This window comes from Stigmatopora nigra, chromosome 13 (genome assembly GCF_051989575.1).
Source record: "Stigmatopora nigra isolate UIUO_SnigA chromosome 13, RoL_Snig_1.1, whole genome shotgun sequence".
Classification (NCBI taxonomy): domain Eukaryota; kingdom Metazoa; phylum Chordata; class Actinopteri; order Syngnathiformes; family Syngnathidae; genus Stigmatopora; species Stigmatopora nigra.
In genome coordinates, this window is record NC_135520.1 from 1,090,001 (window position 1) to 1,102,046 (window position 12,046).

Genomic DNA, 12,046 nt, shown 5'->3' on the forward strand with positions numbered 1-12,046 from the left:
TCTTGAACATTGAATTGGATGTTTTTTTTGTCATTGTACAACTATAATGAGATTTGAATTTGCACCAAAAAGTGCAAAAATGACAACAAAAATTGAAGAGGAAACAATCAAGAAAAATAATTCAGTTGAATTAGTTAAATAATTTCTCTGAATTATTTAGTTAGATTAGTTAAATAAGCACTGGTTAAAACCTGGTATGTTTATATCAAAGTAGAATTTCATGAATGAATGAGTAGAAATTCAATAATCAAGTCAAATATATATATTTTTTAAATATGAAGTCAGTTAAATAGTGCATGAGAGCAGCCTTAGCAGAATAGAAATTAGTTATACTTTAATTTCAATATACCTATTAAGGTCTTTTCCTAAAAAAAATTACAATAATAATTAAATACACTAATTCCTGCCCATCATTTAAACATAAACATTTACTCTAATGTCATCTTGCCTCCATCCTATAAATAAAACTGGGAAAAATGACAAATTGGTTCAATCTGGCAACCCAAAAAAACAAAACCAAATGTTGAAAAATCCCTTTTTGTTTTTTTTTAAAGGAAAACCTCCCAAAAAATCAAACATCCCTTCTTTTTGTCCTCCAAGCAGAAACAAAACAAACTAGTTGCAGTGTCATGGCCAGCTAATAATACGCTAGCTAGCCACTTACTGTTGCTAATCTCTTAATCCCACGCTTACTCTCTCTCTCTCTCTCTCTCTCTCTCCGCTACTCTCTGTTTTTCACCGTGGTTACGCTTAAGCACGGTATAGCGTTGATGTAACAACTCCACGAATAAACCACGGCTAAATCTGATTAAGAGCGTGGCGTCGGATTGACATAAGAGATCTCTTACGTGATCGTACGTCGCGTGGCGTAAATCCCTCAGACTGTTTTCAATTTTTGGAGCATCTGGTGTTTTTCTTCCCACGTCCACTTTCTGAAAAAAAATAGGGAAATTAAGGCCCATTTTCAAAAAGGCCCGCTATTAATGATTATGGTTTTCGATAAAAATGTGAAAATGCATGCTAGTTACAATAAGGGTAAGCCTATTTTGCTATTTTTCAATTGTTACAGTCATATTTGGTCAAAATTAACCGCGATATTCGAGGGATTACTGTTTTTTTAATATCCATACATGATGGAAACTCACGTTCCAGAAAAATGAAATGTACAGCAACAACAACAATAAAAAAGGCAAGAAAATCAGACCCAATATAGCATAAATCATCACAAGTGATTGTTTTTTTACACAAAATTATCGACAAGAACAGACAGAAATTGGATAATTCCTGGCTATAAATTGAAGTCACATCAGTTTTTACCCAAACTAATTGACTAACTAGACTATCTAGTGTTAACAATGTCACAAAATCTAGGCTGAATTTAAGATTCTTGTGCATGCCTTTTTCAATGATATTTTCGTAATTGAGCCAATCAAAACTGGGCATGGATTTCATTTATTTTTTAAATCATACATCCTATATTATTAGTTATTTAGAAAATATAAGTAATCATCAAATACTTCACTCTTTCTCTCTACTAGGAATATGATCCCTTCCAATTTAATTGAAGCCACCTTCCAACAAGTAAGCACAACCCACTTTCCCCCCCCCCAAAAAAACTTCCTAAAGTACTTTTACATAAACCGTTTGTGGTTCCGCAGTACCGGACGGATCTAGTCCCGATCGTCCAGAGTCCCAACGTGAAAGAATCCCAAACCAACTACGTTTACGTCATGCCCGACTACCACAACCCGCGATTGGGCCACCCGGTCTTCCTGGACATCACCCCGGCCCCCGACGTCAACTACAAAATCGTACCCAGCACCAGCAAGGGCATGAACGTGCTGGGCATCGTCATTTTCTCCGCCACCATGGGTGAGCGAAGCGCCAGGGGGATATTTTTGAGGGTGAAGAAATGCAAAATAGCCATATACGGGTGTTTTTTCTTAGGGTTGCTGTTGGGCAAGATGGGCGAACGCGGTGCCCCGCTGGTCAACGTGTGTCAGTGCATCAACGAGTGCGTCATGAAGATCATTAACGCGGCCATGTGGTGAGAAACGCACGCTTGAAAAATAAACAGATTAGGTCCAAAAATAAATAGCACATGGCAACCAAGTCAGTATAGTATCTTTCTCACCCTCACAAAAACAACACTGGAATTGAATTTAAGATCTGAAAGTATTGGACGGAAAGCCAAAAAAAAAAACATGCCACGACTGTCAGATAATTAAAAAAATATAAACACTTGAACAATACTGTTAAATATGCAAATGCCATCTTTGTTTACAAAATTTTCCAAAACATAGCTCCTCCTCCACCGCAAGATTTCCAGCCATTTTTTTTAAATGACATTTTAATATTTCTTAATACATTCCTTTACTTACTTTACACTTTATACTTTTTACTTTAATGATGAGTAATGAGTATGTTAATACTTGAGTCCTTTTTTTCTGTTTATGTTTCATATGTACTGTTAACGGATGCACTTTTTTATGTGTATCGTATCTTTTACTGACCTACTCCCCATCTTTCACATTTTTAAAGTCAATATGGCCCCCCCAGGCCTAAAAAATTGCCCACCCCTGAGGTAACTGTTCTCTCTGCTAGGTATTTTCCTTTCGGGATCGTATTTTTGGTGGCGGGAAAGATCTTGGACATGCACGACCCGGCTCACCTGGGAGAAAAACTGGGAATGTACTTCATCACGGTTCTGTCGGGCCTCTTTGTTCACGGCCTCATCTTGCTGCCCCTTTTCTACTTCTTCTTCACCCGCAAAAATCCCTTCAGTTTCATCAGAGGGCTTTTGCAGGCTCTGGTCATCGCATTAGCCACGTCTTCCAGGTGAGGGCGCTTTAGCATCCGGCTTTGACGCCGTCAGATACGAACGTTTTGGAATTTTTTTCCAGTTCGGCTACTTTGCCGATCACCATGAAATGTCTGCTGGAGAATTGCGGCGTGGACCGTCAGATCGCTCGTTTCGTCCTGCCAGTGGGAGCCACCATCAACATGGACGGGACGGCTCTGTACGAGGCGGTGGCGGCCATTTTTATCGCTCAAGTCAACGAGTATGACTTGGATTTTGGTCAGCTGGTCACCATCAGGTAAGATGAGTTTTTGTGTAGACTAGGTGTGTTACTATAAAGTAGAGAAAAACAAAAGGTAACAAGGGGTTTACAACGGGTGTCAAAGTGGCGGCCCGCGGGCCAAATGTGGCCCGCCGAATCATTTTGTGTGGTCCGGATGATTGAAAGAAATTTTCAATGACTAAGAAAAAAAAACTTAAATAAACATTGTTTTTAATGTTGCTTTTAACCCAATTCATTTAATCCATGTATTTAAAAAATAGATTTTACAAAATGATTTTTGAACTAAAAACAGAAAATATGGATTAAAAATGACAATTATTAATTTAAAAGGGGGAAAATCCGGAAATTTAATATACATCTATACTTTAATTTGCTCTAAAACAAAGTCGGCACTCACGATTGACTTTCCCGGGCCGCACAAAATGATGCGACGGGCCAAATTTGGCCCCCGAGCCACCACTTTAACACCAATTTACATCATAGCCTAGAGTGCCGCCCTGCTGACAGAAAAAAATAATATCTTAACTCACTGCTACTTAGCATCACGGCGACGGCGGCTAGCATCGGCGCGGCTGGAATACCACAAGCCGGTCTGGTTACCATGGTGATCGTCTTGACCTCCGTCGGGTTACCGCCGGCTGACATTTCTCTGATAGTGGCCATCGATTGGGTCCTGTGAGTCTAGATGCAGAGAATTAGTTTTTGGGGGTTAAAAGATGAAAGGGTTAATAACCTTACCGTCTCGTTTCTGACAGCGATCGCTTCAGGACGATGATAAACGTCCTCGGGGACGCCTTGGCGGCTGGAATCATGGCGCACGTGTGTAGGAAGGACTTTGAGAAGGCCGCGGCGGATACCCCGAGGGCTACCCCGAGGGCTACCCCGGATCCCATGGCCTCCCTGGTGGTGAATAATGGAAGTTCATCAAAACGGGTAAGAAAGTCAATTAAAATACGAATCCATGGCCGGATTTTTTGTTGTTGTTGCAATTTGTTGTTGTTGAGGGCTTTGGTTAGGTTTAAATTCGGTCTTGGAAAAAGAATTCCTCAATTTTACTCGGAATTAACATTGTTTTTTTGTGATTTTTAGTAGGAAGAATGAAATAAAATGACTTTTTTTTTCTCCCAACAGAGAGACACAGTGATTTCTGTGGGCAACCAGAGTGTGGCGCTATCCGACACACCGTTAATTGGACACCGCTGCGATTTCATGTTTGAGGTTGACGGTGATAATATTCTGGAGAAACCAATGGCCTGCTACAACTTATGCCAAGTTTGAGTCCATTTGTAAAGTTGGCTATAAACCAAAGAGATTTAACCAAGAGCAACTTTTCAGTGCCAAGACATCAAGTGTACACGTTGACTACACGATCAAGTACAATTTGCACGTGGAACCGTTTAGAGAAGAATAGTAGGCGTAAACTTTTTATCCAGTTGCCTTAAAACGCGTTCCGCCGAACTTAAAACGACAAATGAATTACCGACTAAGAAATAGAGCGTAACTAGTAAGAAAGAGCGACACGAGACGATCTAATGTCTTTTTATACCACTTTTTTGTGCTTTTGTTTTGCAATTAAAAGTTTGTTGGCTCCACCCTTGAATTTTGAGTATTTTTCAATTTCTGCGGGTCAAAACACAGGTTAAGGCATACTTTTAAGAGCTTTTTTTATGTAATATGAAGTGAAAAACTCAGTTCATAAATATTTATTAGCATAGCTGTCCTTTTCTTTCGGTACAAAGGTTGATATATGGCATTCACAATTTAAAATGATTAAAAAAAACGCGGAAATACGGGAAAAGTATGGGTTGTAGTGGTGTACGCGGGCTCCCTCTTGTGGTTTAAAAACGTACGAGTCAAATTGAAGCCTGTTTTTCCTTAATTATGATACAGAATCATTCTGGATGCTTTATTTGCACTAAAATCATAAAAACTGCAAAACTGATCCATCCAAAACTTTAAAGGCAATGATGTTTTTTTTTTTAACCTATTCGATAACTTTTCACACTTTAAACAAGGAATACACTTGGGAGAACAACTGTACTCAGATATAATGGGCGCAAATACTACTTTACTAAATTCATACCAATTTCAGAACGTCTAAAAATTCAATTGACAGTTAGAAGAAGAAAAACCGTATAATAAAATACATTGTACTCACCAATAAGACATTTCCAGATCTTGAAAACCTTTAACTTTACTTGTCTGGAGGACTTAAAACTCAATTTACCTTCTTTGGATGTCCTCGGGAAGTCATTCATATACATTTTATAACATTAGAAATGACAAAATATGATTACACTATTAAGCCATGAGTAGAAGACATTAGCAATTAAAAGTATACTTGTTATTTCATGCTGGGAAATAGACAAACTTGTCATTCCACTTAAAATCCACCATTTTTTTTTATTGACATAATGTTAAGACAGGCCAGGCTTCAAAAATATCAAGAAAACATGACATATATGAAGAAATAAATACTGTATATGAACAAAAATGAACTCCTGTGATCATAAATTTAAGGCTTGAAAGCAGTGCCTCCCCACAATTCTCTTTTTTTTAGGGAGGAGAGGAACATAAAACACTCAAAAGCAGTGGTACCAATCAGTAAAAAAAATAAAAATTAAAGTCCAACAAGAGACAGGTCTTACCTGCTTTGAGCTAGTCAAAACATAGTATTGCACATACGTACGTCAAAGACAGAATAAAAGAATAAAAATCAAATAAAAACTAGTGGTGGGGGAGAGGGGGGTTATCGAAAGACGTTGTGGAAATTAGTTGTGGATTTTGAAAAGAGGTTTTGGGGACAAAAAGGGTGAAATAGCTGTTAGCATGTATGCTAAAACAAATTAGCTTGAATCGAGCGTTACGTTTTTTAGATTAAAATTGGTCCCAATGCAGGGAAATAAAAATATTCACAGTATAAAGATTAAAATGGGGGCTTAACATTAAAATTCTGTATTTTTTTCTTTCCAAATATTATAAACGCTAAATGGTGTTTGTTAAAGACGAGTGGGATGTTTTAACTTAAAAAGCAGAAATAAGATAAAACAAACAAAGCAAAGTTTTTGCAAAACAAAAGAAAATTTAATGTTTTGAAAAGGGAAAACAAAGAAAAAAAAGGAAAAGTAGAATCATAAACAAAAGGCCATTTTTTTTTGTTCCACTCCAAACTTGAGCACTTGTGTTAAAACTTTTGAAACCAAACAAGGTCAACCAAATCCACCAAGAATTATTATTATCCTTTTTTTTTTTTTAACCGTAAATGATTTTCCTCCGTTTGGTCCACATGACTTTTCCCGTTTAAAGAACGACAACAGTAATAACGATAAAAAATAAACGACCAGACAATCAAGATTGTTTCCCTCCAATTTTGATAATTCTCCCGACTGTCATGGCGGTCAATTTAAAGTGCCTTGCTCGCATAATCCATCTGGATTATTATAATTTAAGGCCTCTATACCTCTTTATAACAATAATCCAAAAACCATGGGAATAAAACAGAGCAAAACAAAGCTCCAAACTAGCCATTTTTTTTTTACCTTTCGATTTACAATGAGTCGTATTTTCCGTCCGCCCGTACACGGCGCCCCCGTGCGTAGTGTCCAACCTCCGGATGGACACTCGAGTTCGGCGCTCTGTAAAAATGCGAAAAAACTCGAACGAGAGCGACGTGGGATGAAATTCCGAACAAAAAACAACAACAAAAAAGCCTTTAGACGAAAGGTGCAGTTTTGAGTGAACGAGCCAACCGTATTTCTCCAAACGGCGCCTACTTGTGGCCTTTACTGGTCTTGAAGGACACCTGCAGGGTCTTGTCGCCCAAGCGGTAACCGTTGAGGCTGGCGATGGCCATGGCGGCCTCCTCGTAGTTGGTCATGGTGACGAATCCGAAGCCTTTGCACTTGTTGGTGTTAAAGTCGCGGATGACCTTGACGTTGGTGACGGCGCCGAAGGGGCCGAACATCTGCCACAGGACGCTCTCGTCCGCTTCCTGGCCCAGGTTGTAGATGAAGATGCACCAACCCGAGGCGGCGTTGCCCGCCACGCCGCCCATGCCGCTCATGTGGTCCACGCCCATGGGGGAGAACCTGCGCAAAAATAAAAAAAAAATTTCAGTACATAAAAATTCCAATACATTAACAAGGGCTGGCTCTAGAGGTGACTGTGTAGTTAGTGCTAAACTACCTACGCTCTTCATACCTGGAAGTCAATAACAATTAACATACATGAACTCCCTTCTTTGAACCTCTTGGCCAATCATCTTAAAGCTTGGCTAACAAAGTTATCATCACAAAGCTCTAATTGACAATTTTCAACTCCATATACATGGTTTTAATAGGGAGTACAAATGTGTTATTTTGAAGGCAAAATCTTAAGAAAAATTATTTCACACGGTATTTTCTAAGATATTTTTTAAACATAATTAATAGCATCAAAGAAAAATTGAGAGAAGACTGCATTGCAATGGGAACATTACAAATGAGATGTCATTCAGGCCCATAGGAAACTAACAGACTGGCTCAGTAATCTTTCTCTCAGGCAGTCTAGGAGTAGTACCGGTCACCTGACTAATTATACACGGCGACTTTAGCCACTTACCTGAATCGCTGCGCCTGGTGGTGCATGGGCCCGGGGAAGCGTCTGGACTGGTTGTGGTAGAGCTGGGAGATAATCTGCGTATTCTTCACTTGGTTGGGGTCGGCAGCAAAGCGCACCGAGATGGGCTCGGTGGCCCCAGGAGGCTTTTGCCCGTTGAGGTTTTTCACCGCCTCCTCTGCTTCAGAGCGCTTATCGAAACGGATGAAGGCTTTGCCACGGGACATTCCTGTGTGGAGGGGAAAAAAGACAAATGGGTCACTACTGAGTGAGAGACAAATGGACCATTGAGCGAGTGGCGTCCTACCTGTGGACTGGTCGACCAGGACCCGGGAGTTTATGATCCGGCCAAAGCGTGAGAACATTTCTTCCACGTCCTTTTGCATCATGGATCTGGGCAGGCTGCTGATGTACAGGTTGGCGTCTTTGATGGTGTCGGAGCTGGGCCGGGCGTACGACACCTGCGACGGGAGGCAAGGCGGCGGCCAATGAAACGGGACGTCTCCCCAGGCAGGTCAAAGATTTTTTTTTGCACATTATTAAAAGTATTTAGAGCTTTTTGGTTGCCCGTAAAGTGAAAGCAATCCCTGATGGACCCAGATCCGAAAAAAATGCTTTTCTTCCACTTGGAGAGAATTCTGGAAGATCTTTGTTACCTTTGGTATGAAATGAGGCCATAGAAATATTCATTTCATTATGGCCAATTGGAATTTATAACAGGAATGTGCAAGGTAAGGGCGGATTGGAGCCTTGAAAGCAACATTAACACAAAAAGTTTCAAATAAGTGATGAGTTGGTTGGAATAATGTTGAAGTCTTTTAGTACATTCATTTTAATTGGTATAGCGTCCCAACGTTTTGGGAACCTGTTTTGTCAAAGTAAAGATGACAATAGATACATTTTGAAAATAGCTAGCAAAATAACTGGCAGAGAATAAGAAACGCGGGAAATGACCTTTCGTCCTTGAATTAATAAACCTCTATTTTGCCACACCTCAAAAACAAAAGTAGACCACCTGGCAAATGACTAGCTAGCAAACGGCTAACGCGGTTGTGTTACATGAGAGCGGTGGCATCGTTTGACAAATGGTGGAACACCTGATATGTGCACGTTACCTTGATAGTTTTGGAATGTAGCCTTAGTCCATTCAGTGATTCGATAGCTCTTTCTGCATCACTAGGGTTAACATAGTTAACAAATCCATACCCTAAACTGTGGCCTAGAGAAAAAAAACAAACAAAAGAAAACAATAAAATAAAACAAAACAAAAAAACGTGATAAGTTAGTGGCTAGTCTAAACAAACAAATAAACAAACAAATAAAATGTTCACAGATCATCCCGGACGGGCCGTTAGAATAAATCAAACTCTGGGGAGGGGGGTGCAGAAACCTAAAAAAAAATAAAAATAAATAAATGAAATCCAAACAAACGAACAAACAAACAAAAAAGAATAAAAAATCAATTCCTGTAAAAAAGAATGAGCAGAAACCAGGATTTTTTTTCTATTTCACCACTTGACGTTTTGCCGTCGGAAACAAAAGATTTTCCGCCGTTAGCCGGGTCGCGTTTCCGAAAGCCGTAGCCCCGCCCACCCCCGGGACCCCCCACGCGTACCTCCGACTTTATCTCGAATGAGCTTGGCCGACTCCACCTCGCCGACGCTGCTGAAGAGGTTGCGCAGGTCGTCCTGCGACATGCCCTGCGGCAGGTAGTTGACGATCAGGTTGGTCTTGGCGTCCCCGACGGCCTCGCCCGGCATGTCGAAACCGTTGGACATATCGAATGCCTCCTGCTAATCAAAAGTGGGTGGAGTTAGAACTTGGAATATTGTAATAATCAGCAGTATTTTGGGACTTTGGAGATTTTGGATTGGGAAAAACTCCAATATTGGTCATTAATACAAATACACACACAGATGTCGGACAGTTTTACCCATAAAGAACTGTAATTATGCCTTACAGATATTGCTGGGTGAATTTTTTGTTGTTCTATTGAGAGATACTCGGACGTTTGGTCGGCCGGACGTTTGGTCGCCAGACATTTGACAACATGAAAGAGATTACAGTTGAAATCAGCTCTCAAAATTATATTATGAGAGAGTTTAATATTTAAATATCTACTGTTGAAACCAGCTCTCAAAATTATATTCACCCGGCGACCAAACGTCCAGTCACAATTGAGGGATAGGGCTAATCCTAAAAAAAACAAAAAAAAAACAACAACAACAAAACAAATGGGTATACATTCGGGAAGGAATAGGTTTACAGTAATCCCTCGATTATCGCTATTAACTATTTTAAAAATACATTTTTAAAGTACATAAAAATGCGGAAACCCACACTGAAACTCTATCGTGGCCATGTCTGGTCTAGATTAACCGCAATATTTGAGGGATTACTGTATAAACCATGCATTCTGGTGGGAAGAAAGCAGGAGGGCAGCAATTTCACAATTAAACCGCTTACACGTGACAGGGATGTGCTCATTTTGGAGAATATTGCAAGTTCATGCACTTCACAGCAACAGGGAGGATATGTTGAGTATTTTTCTCAAAGAGGCATTTTGGCAATGCCATTTTGAGCAGTAGGTTAACTGTCAAAACAACCGTATTTTGTACAATTCTAAAAGAGAATGTGACACTAAGCATTGACGGTTAACATATATAGCAGGTAGCTACACTAGAAAGCGACGGCTATTTGAAAACAACAAAAAGCAAATACGCTTGACCACCTATTTTAATATTTCAAGACAAGATCGTGACAAGAATTAAAATGGTAACGTTTCTAGGTCTCACGGGACGGAGATTATAAATGGACCTTTCGCAACAATAATCGTGTCGTACCAAATATGATATAAAAAAATAGCCCTACTCCCGGGGGGAATCTCTTCAAAATAAACAATCACATAGAGGCGTGGCCTAAATCTAAAAGTCAACCTAACTTGATTTAGCAGAGGCAAGAACATTCATAAAAAGAAAGTGCCTAATTATCCAATAGAAAACCCCCAAAATGTGCTTAACTTCATGTCTTTGTCCGCAGTAACTTTGGCCTTTTGACCTCTATGGATACTAGGTAAACAATAAGTGCCCCGCCCCTTTTTAAGGATACTTTCCGAATGAATCAGTAACAGACTATGATATCAGTCGGAATTGCGATGATTGGCAGACTGGCAACAAGGCAGACTTTTACGAAAGGTCCATTCTTTGTATGGTTTCACTACTTGTAAGAACCGGGGGAAGGTTACGAGGGTGAGGGATGCACTTTACACAACACAACGTGGTGCCTTCACGTTCATGGTATTGATGTGTTGAAGGATGGTTATTTCAAATTACTTGACAACACAGCTGTGCTTTGTAGTGAGCAAAATAACTTACATCCAAGTACTGAATGTGTCCTCTACGAACTGCCATGTAGACACTTGACTGCTCCAGAAGCTGAACAAGGGGGTGGAATGTAATCACTGTTATCTTAACTATTAATTATTAATAACATAAATGCACGAATGACATGTTAAATTGTCATGTACATCGGGTTTAGTGGTTAGCTCGTTCAATTTCATGCATTTCAATTTGACACGCACTATTTTGAATGAATTTCAAGCTTTAAGTTATATCTTTTAAGTAAGAAGTGATAATGTTTTTGGGGGAAAGTAGCTACGGTTGTTTATATAGTTTGGAAGAAAATGAAAACGGCGCCAAGGAGCTACCTACTATTAGCATTAGCAGAACCGCTAGTCGTCGCTCCGACAACCTTGAGCGGGCTTGACTCAACGTAAGAAAACACCCAAACACAACTTTTCCCACGATTTTGACGATTCACAAAGACGTTCGACGTAACAAACGACGGCTCCATTACGCGAGTTGCTCGCTATTTCCTCCGCCCGTAGTGAAAATTTCAGGAGACTCTCACCAGGCCTCAAAGCCGGGCGTTAGCTTTAGCCATGTTAGCCGTAGCCCTTGCAGGCCGCGACGGTCACCTCGAATGAAAAACAAAAAAATACAGACCACAAACACACCACGGCACAAGAATGAATTTCTCAGAACCTTACCAGCTTTTCAACAGGGGCGGTGGGCCTTTCCTTTTTATTATTTAGTTAGCCCAAGCGAGTTTTCTTTCCACTGGACACCGAACTACGTCTCCTCTCCGCCGGCCGGGCTCTTCTTTTTCGGGGCGTCATGGGCAGGGTTGCCAGGTGGGAACGACAGTTTCCAGCCCCCTCAGAGTGTAAAGCTAGCCCTATTCGATTTAAAGAAATGACAATATTCCGTTCAAAATAAATTGTTTCACGTATATAACGCAGGCTATATATTTGATATTTGTTGAATTGTACATCTAAAACTGAAAAGACATGTTGTTCACAGCAAATG

At 40.1% G+C, this 12,046-nt stretch overlaps 2 protein-coding genes across 9 annotated transcripts in view; one reads left to right on the plus strand and one right to left on the minus strand.

Moving 5' to 3' along the window:
- The window catches only part of slc1a8b (solute carrier family 1 member 8b), a 6,262-nt gene extending 1,579 nt beyond the window's left edge, over nucleotides 1-4,683 (plus strand). Inside the window, exons 4-11 of the mRNA XM_077731343.1 lie at nucleotides 1,539-1,581; nucleotides 1,659-1,872; nucleotides 1,948-2,047; nucleotides 2,605-2,838; nucleotides 2,904-3,098; nucleotides 3,624-3,758; nucleotides 3,839-4,016; nucleotides 4,215-4,683. Coding sequence (XP_077587469.1) covers nucleotides 1,539-1,581; nucleotides 1,659-1,872; nucleotides 1,948-2,047; nucleotides 2,605-2,838; nucleotides 2,904-3,098; nucleotides 3,624-3,758; nucleotides 3,839-4,016; nucleotides 4,215-4,361 — 1,246 coding nt within the window. The 3' untranslated portion in view covers nucleotides 4,362-4,683. The remainder of the gene's footprint in view (nucleotides 1-1,538; nucleotides 1,582-1,658; nucleotides 1,873-1,947; nucleotides 2,048-2,604; nucleotides 2,839-2,903; nucleotides 3,099-3,623; nucleotides 3,759-3,838; nucleotides 4,017-4,214) is intronic.
- Nucleotides 4,684-5,460: 777 nt separating this feature from the next.
- Nucleotides 5,461-11,893, minus strand: elavl1a (ELAV like RNA binding protein 1a). Of its 8 annotated transcripts, none has more exons than XM_077730893.1 (7): nucleotides 11,728-11,890; nucleotides 11,054-11,113; nucleotides 9,295-9,469; nucleotides 8,795-8,898; nucleotides 7,987-8,140; nucleotides 7,683-7,908; nucleotides 5,461-7,171 (listed from the first exon to the last, which is right to left on the minus strand). In XM_077730893.1, the coding sequence occupies exons 2-7, from the start codon at nucleotides 11,087-11,089 to the stop codon at nucleotides 6,853-6,855; spliced, it is 1,014 nt and encodes a 337-aa protein (XP_077587019.1). In that variant the 5' UTR covers nucleotides 11,090-11,113; nucleotides 11,728-11,890; the 3' UTR covers nucleotides 5,461-6,852. The 8 variants fall into 8 exon arrangements, with proteins under 8 accessions (XP_077587019.1, XP_077587017.1, XP_077587018.1 ...); XM_077730891.1 differs by lacking the exon at nucleotides 11,728-11,890 and adding an exon at nucleotides 11,390-11,656 and having other exon boundaries at nucleotides 9,295-9,472; XM_077730892.1 differs by lacking the exon at nucleotides 11,728-11,890 and adding an exon at nucleotides 11,390-11,655.
- Between the last annotated feature and the right edge of the window lie 153 nt (nucleotides 11,894-12,046).